The sequence below is a fragment of the Cucurbita pepo genome, chromosome 2 (assembly GCF_057944985.1).
Source record: "Cucurbita pepo subsp. pepo isolate OVF chromosome 2, ASM5794498v1, whole genome shotgun sequence".
In the NCBI taxonomy this organism is placed as follows: domain Eukaryota; kingdom Viridiplantae; phylum Streptophyta; class Magnoliopsida; order Cucurbitales; family Cucurbitaceae; genus Cucurbita; species Cucurbita pepo.
In genome coordinates, this window is record NC_141799.1 from 6,841,940 (window position 1) to 6,856,389 (window position 14,450).

The 14,450-nt window shown below is 40.2% G+C and overlaps 1 protein-coding gene and 1 long non-coding RNA gene across 2 annotated transcripts; both read right to left on the reverse strand.

The window, feature by feature from the left end:
- Positions 1-2,766: 2,766 nt before the first annotated feature.
- LOC147793439 (uncharacterized) lies at positions 2,767-5,174 on the reverse strand. The gene is made up of 3 exons (XR_015420012.1): positions 3,832-5,174; positions 3,458-3,512; positions 2,767-3,341 (listed from the first exon to the last, which is right to left on the reverse strand). It is a non-coding gene; the product is annotated as an uncharacterized LOC147793439 (long non-coding RNA).
- Positions 5,175-10,006: 4,832 nt separating this feature from the next.
- LOC111788724 (putative alkaline/neutral invertase D) lies at positions 10,007-13,425 on the reverse strand. Its single transcript, XM_023669184.2, has 5 exons — positions 13,193-13,425; positions 11,996-12,409; positions 11,451-11,882; positions 10,749-11,307; positions 10,007-10,622 (listed from the first exon to the last, which is right to left on the reverse strand). The coding sequence occupies exons 2-5, from the start codon at positions 12,371-12,373 to the stop codon at positions 10,327-10,329; spliced, it is 1,665 nt and encodes a 554-aa protein (XP_023524952.2). The 5' UTR covers positions 12,374-12,409; positions 13,193-13,425; the 3' UTR covers positions 10,007-10,326.
- Between the last annotated feature and the right edge of the window lie 1,025 nt (positions 13,426-14,450).

Below are 14,450 nucleotides of genomic sequence, written 5' to 3' on the forward strand. Positions count from 1 at the left end.
GAAAAAAAGAAAAAGGGAAAGAATAAGAAAACGAAGAAAAAACTCGGTCACCGGAAAACTCGCGAGTTTTTCGGCGACCGCCAAGTTTCGCGGACCCCACTCGAAACGACGGCCACACCACGCCCAGCCTTCAGCCCACGACTCCCAGAACCTATCAGAATACCTGCAAAGGGAGAAAAGAAAGAAAATACGAGAGAGAGAGATTTCAGATAAACGTCGGCGAGTTTCCAATTTCTCCAATGAGCCCCCAAACCACCCAAAAACTGACACCAAACGATCAGTTACCACCACGAGAAGGATCCCTAATGAAAGCACGATAACTCAAGGTGCGTGTTGTGCTTTTTCGTAAGCGCCGTCGTCGGTAACCGAGGTCGAAAAATTGGACTTTCCTAATCGTTCTTAGATCTGTGGTTTTAGGAACTTTTAGGCCGCAAAACTCCCAGAAAAGAAAGAAGGACGACAAATAAAGAGGAATAGGAAGAAAGAGGACCGAAATTGGCAACGGAAATGCCGCGGAAAGGAGAGAGAAAACTCGCCGGAAAATTGGCCAAAGTCGGGTAAGGAAGACGAGATCCACGAACCCGAGTCAACCCAAACCCAAAACCCGAGAGAGCCAGCCCATTCTTTCCCTCGACCTCTACCTTCGGCCCAGCCCAACTACAACGGCCCAAACCTCAAACCAGCCCAGAAGCTACGGTTCACTTGAACCAACCCGAGACCAGACCCACGGTCCAATCAAGCCGCCTTGCAACCCAAACACTTGCGACCCAGCCCAGTAAGCCGAGGCCAAATGATTAGTCTTGGCCCAGTAGCCTTCCGCAGCCCGCGACCCGCTCTTCGACCCGACGCTACCGCACGATGTGGCTCGCTCTGCTGCTGCGACGTGTCACACAGCGGCGCAGGCGGTCCCTCGGCTCGGCTCAGCGCAAACGGCTCGGGCTCCCTCCAGTGACGCTCTGGTGGCTCCTAGCGGCTGTTCGGCTCGGCTCACCTGTTTTCAGCCCGGTTTCCACTGTTTTGACCATCCCGGATCTGTTTTTGGCCCCGATTAAGGTATCCGAGGCCGCTTTAGAGCCGTATTTCACATTTATTCAATTATAGGTAAACTAATTGTGAAATACTAACGGAAAGTGGTAAACGGTGTGATAGGAAACAAACCCCGGCAACGTAGGAAGCAGCTCTCACGGAACAGGAGCTTACGTTTAGCTATTTAGGGAGTACTTCGGCCCAAGACCAACCAAATAAGTGGTTTTACTATAGGATAGGCTAAAAATTGTATGAGTTATGATGATGTATGAACTATGTCGTACGATGCGGTATATGAGTTATGATGATGTGTGGGTTACGATACTTGATGATGTGTGCAGTATATATAGATTTTGATGAATGACGTACTTGATATGTTTGATGCACTTTGTGGCAATATGATGAGTATGATGATTGCATGACGTTACCTTAATATGATGATGTTTTCCATATTGAGCATGCTATATGATGATGAGTGCCATATTGCATCATGTCGTTAGATCGACATAGGACACAACCCTAAGAGCGTGAAAATGATATTAATATAAATATCCATGAGTATGTGTTACCTAAAGTAACAAAGAGATGAGTCTAGAGGGTTGTGTCAGAAGAGACATTATGATGGATTTAGAGGGACCTCATGCATATTGTATGTTCATAAGCATAGGGCTACTTCCCCTAGAGATGATGAGTGCAGACGCGCACCATATGATGAGCGCGAATGCGCACAAGTGCGAATGCACACAGATGAGGGTGTTCATGAGCCGCATGACACTATGGGGTTCCGCTGACCTCCGGACGTCGCTACAGATTGGCTTAACCAGAGGGTCCAGGGGGTGTGCGAGCGCCCTGGGGATTCACACTCACACGTGTGAGTCGTGTGTAAAGAAGTACTACACATCCAATTTGTCTGAGACTGGAGGCCACCCTTAAGATGGTTAAAGATAGGTCCCTAATTCATGATTTCATGTGTTTGCATTAGCATGACCCCTATACTGGGGTCACTTAAGAGTTTTTCTTCGAAATACTCAGGTCGTGTGCCATATTGTTTTTCAGGTAAAGGCAAGGCGCCCATGTACAGTTGATGGCAGCATCGTGATCAGAGACTGTGGTGCGTGCATAGAATAGTTGCATATTTAAAATTTCTAGTCTTGGTTAGGATAGGGTGTTTGCATTTTATTTATTTAAATTATTTAATTTGTAATTGTTTTTATCTTTTTTAAACTCCAGCATGATGTTTGAAACACGTAAGTCCGACAGTGTTTTCTAATGTTTGAAAGTATTTTGAAGTTTAAAATTTTTCCGCTAATAAAGATGAGCATTCTTAGATTTATATTCTGCATTAGAGATGAGCATGAGACGTTAGTGGCGACTCTAGATATGTGGAAATTTAGGATCATTACATTATATACTAATCTATCCATTCTATGAACAATCACAAGGGCATAAGTCGCGTACACATGCAATGGCATTAGTCGGATACACACATAAGCATATATCTATCACATCATGGAACGCACTAACATCAGGACAAGAGAGCGTACCATCGTAATTCTTCCTTACAATATATACACATACCTGACGGTGACGGTGATGGTGTGGTTGCTGGAGGCCAGTCTACAAGACCTATGACCTAGGGCTCTGATACCAACTATAACGCCCCTAATTTTCTCTATCCTAATTAGCGACGTTACCTTGTAATCATATAACAAAAGTGCAATAGTTTATGTAAGACCGCCTAAAAAATGGCAATACGTTCATTATTATAAGCAATTCATACATGGGGAAAACAATAACGACAGCCTAACCTAGAAATAATCAACAGATAACTAGAGGGACAATTGCAATAACTATTAACCGAGAGAATCCAACAAGATGCCTACGACACTACGAACCCTCCTTAAGACTTCCATGGCCTTCGCAGCATCCACCGTCAGCCGTATATGGGGGCCTTGCCCTTACCTTAAAATATGGGTAGCACGTGGCTTGAGTATTATATAAAATACCCAGTAAGTTGCCCCACTGTTGGGGTTAAGCATATAATCATACATTAGCATACACACGATCACATACAATACACATACATAAGCACAAGTGTCAAAAGAAAGAAACCGAGAGAGGTGTCTGTCTTCCATTCCTTCCCATGGCCTTAGGCCCTTGCTTTGTCTGGGCGGGGGTGGATACATGGTACTTTCCCACACATGGCCCACGTGCGTGACTGTGGGCCCACCAGGCGAGGTCGCATGCGAACTCCCTGGGCCTGGCTTGGTCGGGTATGTATGACATACATTACCGATGCTACGGAAAAGGAGGGCCTGCATGATATCGTGGCGAACACAATATCGAATATACGCATCCATACCATCAGTAGCATAACGGGGGAGTACCCCATGTACATAACCATAGCGTGCATAAGGTTTTTAAGGTTTACCTCCATGGCATTATACATACAACGTTCCATCCCCTCACCGCATTACATTGCATAACTGGGTCAAACATCGAGTAAGCATATCGCAACATACTGGTCATCACATTCATGGCATGCGGGGTTCTCATTACAATCATGACATGTCAATCAAGCTCATACATACAGGATAGCAAACCGTATCACAACGTCATATACATAAACATGGCATACATAGCATTTCACTGCAAGAATCACATACATAAACATGGCATACATAGCATTTCACTGCAAGAAACATCTAACCTAGCATACATCAACAACACACATGGTGCATGCAAGGGCCACAGGGCACGCACCAACATACATTCATAACTAACGACAACAGTAAGGTTACTTACCTCGATGGTCTTGGTTGAAGTTACTCACAACGAGCTAATCCCAGCGGTTAAATACGTCCTATGATAACCACATAAAAACTTAGGAACCTTTCATAACATACCCTAGCTAAACCTCATGCTATTTATCAAAATAAACCCCCGACCTAATCTGTCTTTAACGTTTAGGAACCATACTGACCTCGGATGGTAAAACTAAGGGCAGAAACGACTTCAGAAGAGTCGAAAACCTTGGAATCGATATATTATAGTGATACCGAGTCACCAAGCCGAGCTGCCGAGTCGACCAACTAAGCCGCTAAGCCGCCAAGCCGAGCTGCGGGATTTGACTGAGCCGAGCCGCGGGTTTTGACGAAGCCGAGCTGCCGTACACGTCAAGCCGAGCCGAGAGCACGCGTGCAGGGCCGAGACCAAGGCTGCAACGCGTGTCCGTGTTGGGCCAAAACGCACAGGGCCCGTGTTCATTCCGTGGGCCGGTTCAAAGGCTGAAACCCGACCCAACTTTGCGTCTTCTTCACCCGAGGATCCCGATGAACCCTAATCGTAGAGTTTGACTGCCGTTGCCGATGAGACCACCGCCTTCCATCGTCCTTGGCGATGCGTTTGTCCCGCTTGTCCCAAAGTACCCTGGCGTCGGTTTGCTCCTACCTAAGGGCTCACAGAAGTCCGAAGTCTCGCGAAATTTTCGATCCCTCACCTAACCTTTCGGCTCCTCCCTCACAGGTACGATAGTGACTCGAAAGGAAAAGACGGCTACTAAGTTAACTAGGGTTTAATATGGGGACTCAAGGCATTAATACGCCCATCACAGGAAATCCCACAATTTCTGGCGAGATTTAAGGCGTTTTTTTTTTTTTTTTTTTTTGCTTTTTTGAAACCCTTATCATTACACCACCAGTCTGGATGAGAGACTATGCAACAAGAGAAGATCTTTATGAAGAAGATAATAAAGCTCACTTGGCCATGTTTACCACTATTGATCTGTAAGCTTTGAAGACGCATGAAGAGTGAGAAATGAAGGCAAGCCATTGATCTTGAAATGGAAGCAATAAATAGAAATGACACATGAGAATTGATGGAGTTACCTAAGGGCGGAAAGAAGGTTGGAGTAAAATGGATTTATAAGACAAAATTCAATGAAAATGGGAAAGTCGACAAATACAAGGCTAGGCTTGTAGCAAAGGGGTATACTCAACAGTATGGGGTTGACTATACTGAAGTATTTGCACCTGTTGCGCACATGGAGACAATTCGTTTGGTGGTAACACTTGCAGCTCAAAGAAGTTGATCCATCTATCAGCTGGACGTGAAATCTGCATTTCTATATGGTGATTTGAATGAAGAGGTCTTTGTGGAGCAACCTTGTGGATATGTGCAAAAGGAACATGAGCAGAAGGTGAGTCGTGTGTAAAGAAGTGCTACACATCCAATTTGTCCGAGACTGGAGGCCACCCTTAAGATGGTTAGAGATAGGTCCCTAATTCATGATTTCATGTGTTTGCATTAGCATGACCCCTATACTGGGGTCACTTACAGAGTTTTTCTTCGAAATACTCAGGTCGTGTGCCATATTGTTTTTCAGGTAAAGGCAAGGCGCCCATGTACAGTTGACGGCAGCATCGTGATCAGAGACTATGGTGCGTGCATAGAATAGTTGCATATTTAAAATTCCTAGTCTTGGTTAGGATAGGGTGTTTGCATTTCATTTTATTTAAATCATTTAATTTGTAATTGTTTTATATTATTTTGAACTCTAGCATGATGTCTGAAACACGTAAGTCCAACAGTATTTTCTAATGTTTTAACGTATTGTGAAGTTTTAAATTTTTCCGCTAATAAAGATGAGCATTCTTAGAGTTATATTCTGCATTAGAGATGATCATGAGACGTTAGTAGCGACTCTAGATACATGGAAATTTAGGGTCGTTACAATATGGACAAAACTTACTGATTAGTAGATATATGGAGAATCCCACTGAACTTCATTTACAGGTAGCAAAAAGGGTACTACATTATTTGAAGGGAACAACTGGTTTGGAATTTTCTATCGGAAAGGAGGAGATGATGATTTTGTTGCATACACAGACAGTGATTACGTTGGAGATTTGGATGAGAGAAAGAGTACTTCAAGCTATGTGTTCTTATTGAGTTCTGGAGCAGTATCATGGTCATCAAAGTAACAACCAATAGTAAGTTTATCTTCCACAGAGACCAAATTGATAGTTGCAGCTACATGTGCATGCCCGACAGTATGGTTAAAAAGGGTGTTGGAAAAGCTAGGTCAGAATCAAGACAAGTCAACTATTATTCGCTGTGATAGTAGCTCCACAATCAGGCTTTCAAAAAACCTAATAGTGCACGGTCGGAGCAAGCACATAGATGTGCGTTTCCATTTCCTTTGAGAGCTCAAAAGGCTGGCACTGTGGAGTTGGTGCATTGTGGCACACAAGAACAGTTAGCTGATGTAATGACTAAACACTAAAATTAGATACTTTCTTGAAGTTGAGAAAACTGACATAGATAGAAACTGAATATAAATATAAACGGATTACTATTTATATTCAGTTTAGGGGAGGAATTGTTAGATTTTGTTATTCCAGATGTTAGATTGTTTTAGTGGTCTGCTACCATCACTTAGTCAAAACATTCATATCCCTTCTGCTACCATCACTTAGTCAAAACATTCATATGGTAAGACAGTGGTAAGGGATGTCTGTTTATTTGATTTGTTAATTTGATTTAGTCATACCATGTTATTAGGAGTAGGAGTTGTTAGACGGGCTTTTTTCCTTGTTTTCAGTGTATCCAGTAAGACTATATAATAGCCCATTTCATTATTCAATAGACCATGAGATTTCTCCAAATTTTTATGATCTTTCCAGTTTTCTTTTTGTTCTTAACACGCCTCAAATCCACCGATGTAGATTGAATCCAACGCAAACTTTGAATCAAGACTCCTCTCGGTGCTGGAAAAGGAGTTTGGGTGGTAGATTCACACATTCCGGCAAGAAAATTCAAGAACGAACAAAGGTTCCGAACTTCTTGTTTCGAATTTATCTAGATATGAGGAGTTTCTTGAGCAATAGATCTAGAATTTTTGAAGTATCTAACTAAAAGAAGATTCACATAGCTTTCTTAAAGGTTTTCATAAGAAAATCGGATGAAAATTGGAGTTTAATCGGAGTTCGGGTAAACCAATCAAGAACAGAAAATGTGAGTTTTCCATATCTTTGAACAGCTTTAACTCATTTTGTGTTCAAGAAAAAATAAATAAAAAATATATGGTAAGCTCATTTTGTGTTCAAGAAAAAATAAATAAAAAATATATGGTAGGAGTAGAATATGAGATCTACAATATTCGTGAAAAAAACTCCCTATGGATTAAGGATTAGAAGATAAGAAAATCCAAAGAAAATAGAACAAAAATGCGAAATCGCTAACTTCTAGAAATTTGAAACACATGAAGGAGAGAGAAAGAGAACCGCCATGCGTCGACCGACGAATGAAGGAGCGCGGCGGATGGCGACATTCCACTAGTGCAGCGCGTTCAGCCACACCGTCGACACGCGTCAGAGCGTACGGACACGAGTCGACCCGGACGTCCAATAAATCGGTCTAAAATCACACGGTCCTACCCAATAATCTCCCAATCACTGTGCGCCACATTTATCGCCCACAAAATTCGAAAGGTAAGCTTACGTCCGCTAGGGTTCAAAACGTGGCACTGCCTGCACGCTGCCCGTGCATGTGCCCTGCACAAGGAGGCCGCACGTGTGGGAGCGTATCGATGCGTGCGGGAGTGTGCTAGCGCATGCACACGTGTGGGACCCCATTCTCTCACCTGTTTGGTTTTCGTTTGCTTGTTTTTCGCCCCGATTTCAATACTGATTCTATTATTATGTGAATTAGGACCTATCAAGGAAATTAATTTATGGACCCTTTTCCGGCAAGTAATTCAAGCTTGGGAAGGTACGCGTCAACAAAGTAAGTAACCATTTGGATTCTCACGAGCAATACTTGTAGGAACCGCTTGGAATAAGTATACATGTTATTATACCGATAAACTTAGCTAGCCAAACCTAGCATATTAGTATGAAAATTATGGAAATGAATTGATTAAAGAAATTAATGGAATCTAAATGTGAATGACTATAAATAGATGTGATAATTGAAAGTATGCATGAGTAGGAAGGGAACTTGTGAAATCTGTGCTCCGGGTGAAGATGGATGTTATCTTTCTTTTGAGCATGTTTGTTAATATTGTGTGAACTGTTGCATATTAACTCTAGTGCATGATTGCTTGTGTTATCTTTCTTCTTGAATAGAAGGGAACTACGAGCTTAGACTAGGGCGCTTGAGACTATGTAGGCTAGATAGAACCCTAGAATGGGGATACCTCTAGAATATCATGTATTTAGGCTCACAAAGCGATTATCAGCGGACCCAGGCCCTAGTATTCCAGACCACGACAGGTTTGTGAGACTTTGCACGAGAATCCTAGAGATGAATGAATCCAAGTCCAAGCCAACAAGAATCTACCCTAGAAAGACTAATAGGACACCACGGTAACTGTAGGTAGCCCGTCGGAGTTGAACAGTGTGGATAGTGCCAACTGAGATTGTTGAGCTAGGCAAAGTCGGACAGGGAAGTGTGACTTGTGTCCCGACCTAGTGGTGATAGCTAAGGGGTCTTATGAACAAGACTCCTAGGCCATATAAATCCGTCCCTCAGCAGGGAAATGTGGAACCACATAGGATGACTTAGTAGCTGACCGGCACACAAGGGATCGCAACCCCCGATTTTAGTGGATGTATGGTCTCGTGGGAGGGTTGTCAACTAACCTCCGTGGGAGGGTTGTTCAAAGAGAGTACTTAGATTTACTTTTGAGGTCTCGTCTCACCTCAGGATACTGATTATTCCAGTGCATAAGATGAGCAAGCCTCCTAAGATACATAAAAGAGAGTTCGAACTTAGTTCACACTCACTAGAACCCCAAGATAAGACCGTGGATACCTACTAAGAAAAAAGGATGCAAAAAGAGCCTACAAGTAGGTTGCTTACTGAGTATTTGTATACTCATTCCTTTCTACTCTTTTTTTTTTCAGGTACCCGTCGAGATGGGGAGGTGTTCGAGAACTGTATTGTCATAGAGGGGTGTTGTTCCGGAGCATCAGTTCGTTTTACATTTGTAATAATTGAATTTAATTTTGGTGTGGTTGACTTTAATTTCTTGTTTTAAATTTTATCAGATTTTTACCTTCTATTTTATTTTCTTTTAAATTTTATTTATTTTTGCTTTTATCTTTTTAGTCACGATTCATTTTTTTCGAAGCCTCGAAAAATCGGGTCGTGACCGCCATTCTCATAAACAACGATAATTGTTGTTATTAATTTTTGTTGATATCAATAGACATAAGTGAACAAGAGTGTGGTGTCAAACTACTTCCCCTTTAATGCTCAAGTCAATAATTGAGTCAATAATAGAGGTAGAAATGGGTGCTTTTTAGACGTATCTTTCCATTTATCACTTGTCATGTCCATAAGGCGATCTAGAAACTATAGTCATTAAAGTGTTATAATCTTGTAGTGATTCCCCGAAAAGATTACAAGGTTGGGATCGGTCATATTGCCCTTGGCAATCTCCATGGGAGTCAACCTCAAGGGCCTCAACCTTAGCCCATATTTGAGTTACATTCTTTGAATTCACTTGTTGACCCTTGGGGTTTTACACTTTAAGAGCTCTCATCCTAGTCAATAATTTCACTAATATCAAGTGATATTATTAAAAAATGATTGAAAAAACAAATAAATTTTTAAAAATTTAATCGTTATCAAATTTTAAATTTGAACTATGATTTTGAAATAAGTAAATGGTAAGCACACAATTTCAAAACATAGACAAGACAAAACAAAATCACCAACATGCACATCGAATGCCTGAATCTAAGATCAACAAAACTTACATTTGATGGTGAATTAGTACGGATGAAGATCATCAATACAAACTTCATTTTGAAAACCTAAACTAAAATGGATGTAAATGAGTGCTTCAAAGTATAAATGTAGAACAATAATTCAATTTACCAATGTAAAAAGAGACTGGCAGGTTCAAATACTCTATCTCAAACTTAAAACTCAAGGAACTTTATATATAAAGGTAGGTAAATAAAAGGATAAGTGGACAAGAATGGCCATTTATTAATGAAGTTCAGAATGGAAGAAAAGACCCAAAAAGTCCATATATTAACGAAGTTCACCCTTTAGCCAAGCAGCCATTAATGCATTCAGCGGCTGAGGAAATCTCAACAAAGGAATATCTTTTTGCAGAATTTTGTGCCAAAAAACGTGAGGCGCATACCTTTTTTGAAGACCCGAATAAAGCCAAGTCACTGCAGATTTGATGATGGTATCGTACACATCTAAACTGTAAAAGAATAGTGTTACAATGGAAGGAAAATGAAAAACCCAGATACCTCTTTCTTCTTCATCCTTCTTCTTTCAGCAGGTCCAAGATGATGATCTCTTGATCAGTGGTTTCATTTGCTTGTCCTCTTCAAGTGAAATCATTCCCAAGTGTGATGGATCTTCCAACAACATCTTTGCAACTAAGTATCCTGCTATTGACCACGTCTGATATTTCCTCGCTTGTTTTCCTACATATCTTCCAAACTTCCCATCATAGTATTCCGGCCAACCATCCTTCAGCAAACGACTCTCGGTCAGCTCAATGGCTCTTCTTGCAATCTGTGGTCGTCCAGTTTTTATGCACGCGGCTGTTAGCAGCCATAGTAGCACTGGATCCAGAGCAAGGAGGAAGATGATATTAACATTCAAATGGGATAATGGATTGATAACTTGTCTAAAATATTAACATTCAAAATATTAATAAGAGATTGGTAACTTGAAGGGAATGAACAAACCTGGCCAAGATCCACCATTATGGTAACTCCACCTGGTATTCTTTGGATCACAACCAGTAGTAATTCGCCATTCATGGCTTTCAATGGCAGGATATGATATTTTCAAAGGCATTTCTCCAACCAGCTCCTCCCAGCGTGATTCAATAAGATCCATAATAGCCATGGATTGCTCAGGGGTGGCAAGAGAAGACAGAATTGCAACACAATTACCTAATGCAAACCATCTAAAATCCATTCTTGCAGGACTGACGTTACCAACAAAGTACCCACCACGTTTGGGCATAAAATCAAACACCCAATCTGGGATTGAATCGGGGATGACATTGAACTTATTTACAGCTGTATGTGAATATTCTTCAGTTTTATAACGGTAGATGTCATTTAGTTGTTGGAAGTCAAGCCAGAAATAACTCCGCATGTGATAACTTAACGCATGCAAACGCTTCACAATGCGCTCTATGCATTCTTTTCCTTCAGCATCATGTTTCAGCATAGCCAGAGCACATCTCAAGGCCATAAAGAAAAGGGCTTGAATTTCAATAGGATAACCATATATACCCTAGAAATAAAAGCACATGTAAATGTAATGAAAAACATGTGAATGTAGTTTCAATAGGACAATCAAATTATAATCACATAATATGAAATGAAAAACATGTAAACGTAAGTTTATAACAAGCAGAAGATATAAAGAAATTTTACCATTCTTCGATCGATCATGGAGCATCCATCAGCACAAAGTAGAGTTGGGAATGTATCAAAGCCCTCTGACAGACATAAAGTTAAAATAAGCCTCATTCCCTTCTGACACTCTGGTGTTTCAGCCAGAGATAGATCACCAGTTGACTTGGTATATGCACGGAGCAGAATGATCCACCAGAATCCAGAGTCGACAGGAGCCACTCTTCCAATAGCACTCTCTCCAAAATCAGCAGCTATGGTATCTGTTTTTCTAACAGGATCATGAAGAACCTTAAAGCTAGCAGGCATTGCACCTTCCCCAAGCTTGAATCTGTCTATTTTCTTTTCCCATCCCTGAAGCTGGAGAGTCTTTAACAGGAAATTCTTAACTATTTCCGGCTCTCCATTCATCAGAAAAGCCAGAGCACTGGGTACAAAATCCCTAACAAAAACCTGAGAGAAAAGCAACATAACCAAACATTAGATTGTCTCTAACAGTTCTTTTCATAAACTGTAAACATCCAAAATCATTTTCGAATACTTTTACTGGAAGCATAACCATTGACCTGATCATAGTTCAAAACTTCCTCTGAGGCATGGTCATAGGCTGCAATAGTTCCAACTGGTTGGCCACGAAAATACACCAAGGATCTCCGCAAAGCTTCCCATGCTTCACCTATCATTGGGTGGGTCTCAAATGTGTTTCTAGTAGATGAAGCAGGGGTATCAAATCCTGACCTTCCACCAGGTGAATACGAGCTCTCAAAGTTGTCCAAACCTCCCCGAGCAAGGCCGATGGACAGCTCGCTGAGAGACCGATCATCAAACGATCTTTGCCTCTCAATATTGAGCTTAGGCTTGTCAAGAAGCCGAGACAGATCATAATCATCCATCTCAGAGATCGAGCAATGTGAGCTCACATTTCGAAGTCCAAACCCATCCATTTCCTTTTTCCTCTAAATGATCCAAACAAGAAATATCTGCGTTATGAACAGATATTTACAATTAGTCATTCATTAACCACAACCGTTTGCAGTGCACAACAATATTTAAAAGAATCGAAGGTCAATCCTTCAATTTTTTAATTTAAACGGAAACGTAAAGTCGATGGTACAGAAAAAGGAAACCCGGCTTTGTATCCTGCACGGAGTAAAATACACGAAGGTTTAAACATAAAAAAAAACCCGTGACTCACAGAAGGAAACGAAAAGCCAAATATATAACGTCCAAAAGCATCGAAGGAAAGTGGACAGATATAGAAATGTTCATTAATTACTAGGAAGTTGATTTGCCAAAACTTAAATTCGCTATCATATTACAAGATATTCTACATATCAAATCATTTCTAGCCCTTTCAGCAAGACAAGAGTAAAATCAAACCACATAAGGTCCATCGCCACGAACTTATTAACTAATCAACTAGCAAAATAAGAAATCACATAGCTAAAACAAATAAAAAGGAACAAAAAACAAAACAAGTCGAAGAAAATATCCTGGAGAAAGCTTTGATGATAGCAGATCAAGAACACGATCAAGCAAAACATGGACTCGAAAGCAGAGAGCAGATAGCCGAAAAACAATATCTACAAAGAACACCACAACAAGAGAGTGAAATTCAAAGAGGTGGAACAAACAGAGGTAGGCAGACATCCATTGAATGGCACCAAAACCGCCAGATCTGAAGCTCTACTCAGACACAACAATCAACAACAACCACAAAACAAGGAATCAGAGCGAGAGAAAGAGAGAGGAAGAGAGAATACCAGAGAGAGCAGAAGAGAGGAAGGAGGAGGAATCAGAGTGAACGTCGGCGCTCTCGCCGGGAAATCCTCGCCGGAGAAGGAAGAAACTAGGAGGGAGAGAGAGAAGGGAAAAAATAAGGAAAAAGGAGAAAAAAAAAAAACAGCAGGTGTCAACAGCTGGTATTTATATAGCTGAAGAAGCGGGAAGGGGAAGCCAGTGTGTGTATCTCTCTCCCAAATCCAATTCCACAAATGTTAAGAGAGAGAGAGAGAGAGAGAGGTTACTTGGAAACGGGAACTGCCGGTGACCTTAGTCCGACGTGGACAAAAACGATGCAGTTTTGAGGGTTCCGTCTGACAAGTGTGTCGAGGCAGAATAAATAATTAACAATTAAAATGAAAAACGCAGCCTAAATTGATGATGAGGATTGTATAAAGAGAAGGGATGCTTATTTATAGGAGAAATGAAGCGCCTGATTATTGACCAAATCAAAAGTAATGGGTAGGTGACCATAAAATTGTCTCTTTCCTATTTCTTTTTTTTTTTTTTTTAATTCCAATTAAAATTCCATTTCTCTTACCTAAGTGGACTCCCAAGTCTTTTTTTTTTTTTTTTTTTTTTTTTTTTTTAATTATTACTATTTACTTTTTTTATATAAATAAAAAAAAATAGTAAAATTACCAATCTAAAGTAATTGCTTTTAAATAAGTGAATAATGACTTAGCTATTATGTCAATAATAAGTTTATTTAATTAAATTTTTTTAAAAAAAAAAAAACAAATAAATATAATTCCTAGTTTACGTTTCTCTAATCCACTTTTGTTAGGAAATAAATATTTAAAGCAACCATTAATACACATTACGGAATTCCCCCTTAATATCCCTTCATTTCCTTGTTTATGGGCCAAATTTATGAGCATTCTAATAATGAATAAATATTCATTAATTAACGTGCATAATCTTATTTATTTATACCAAATATATATATATTGGGAATAAAGGAATTTCATAGAAATGTAGCTAAAGTCTAGAAAGTAACTAATAACATTGGAAACAACTAACAAGACAGAAAGGAGAAACAAAATTTGGAAAAATCAAAGCTTATAAATAAAAGCAATAAAATTAGATACAGAATTTATTTAATGTTTTACCCCTCTACTAGATACAAAATATTTGATTGAAGCTCCTCCTATTATGGAAAAAGGTCTTTTAAGGTTTTACAGTTATATGGGGATAGAATTTCTTTTCTTGAAACTGCCTTTATGGAACGAAAAAGTC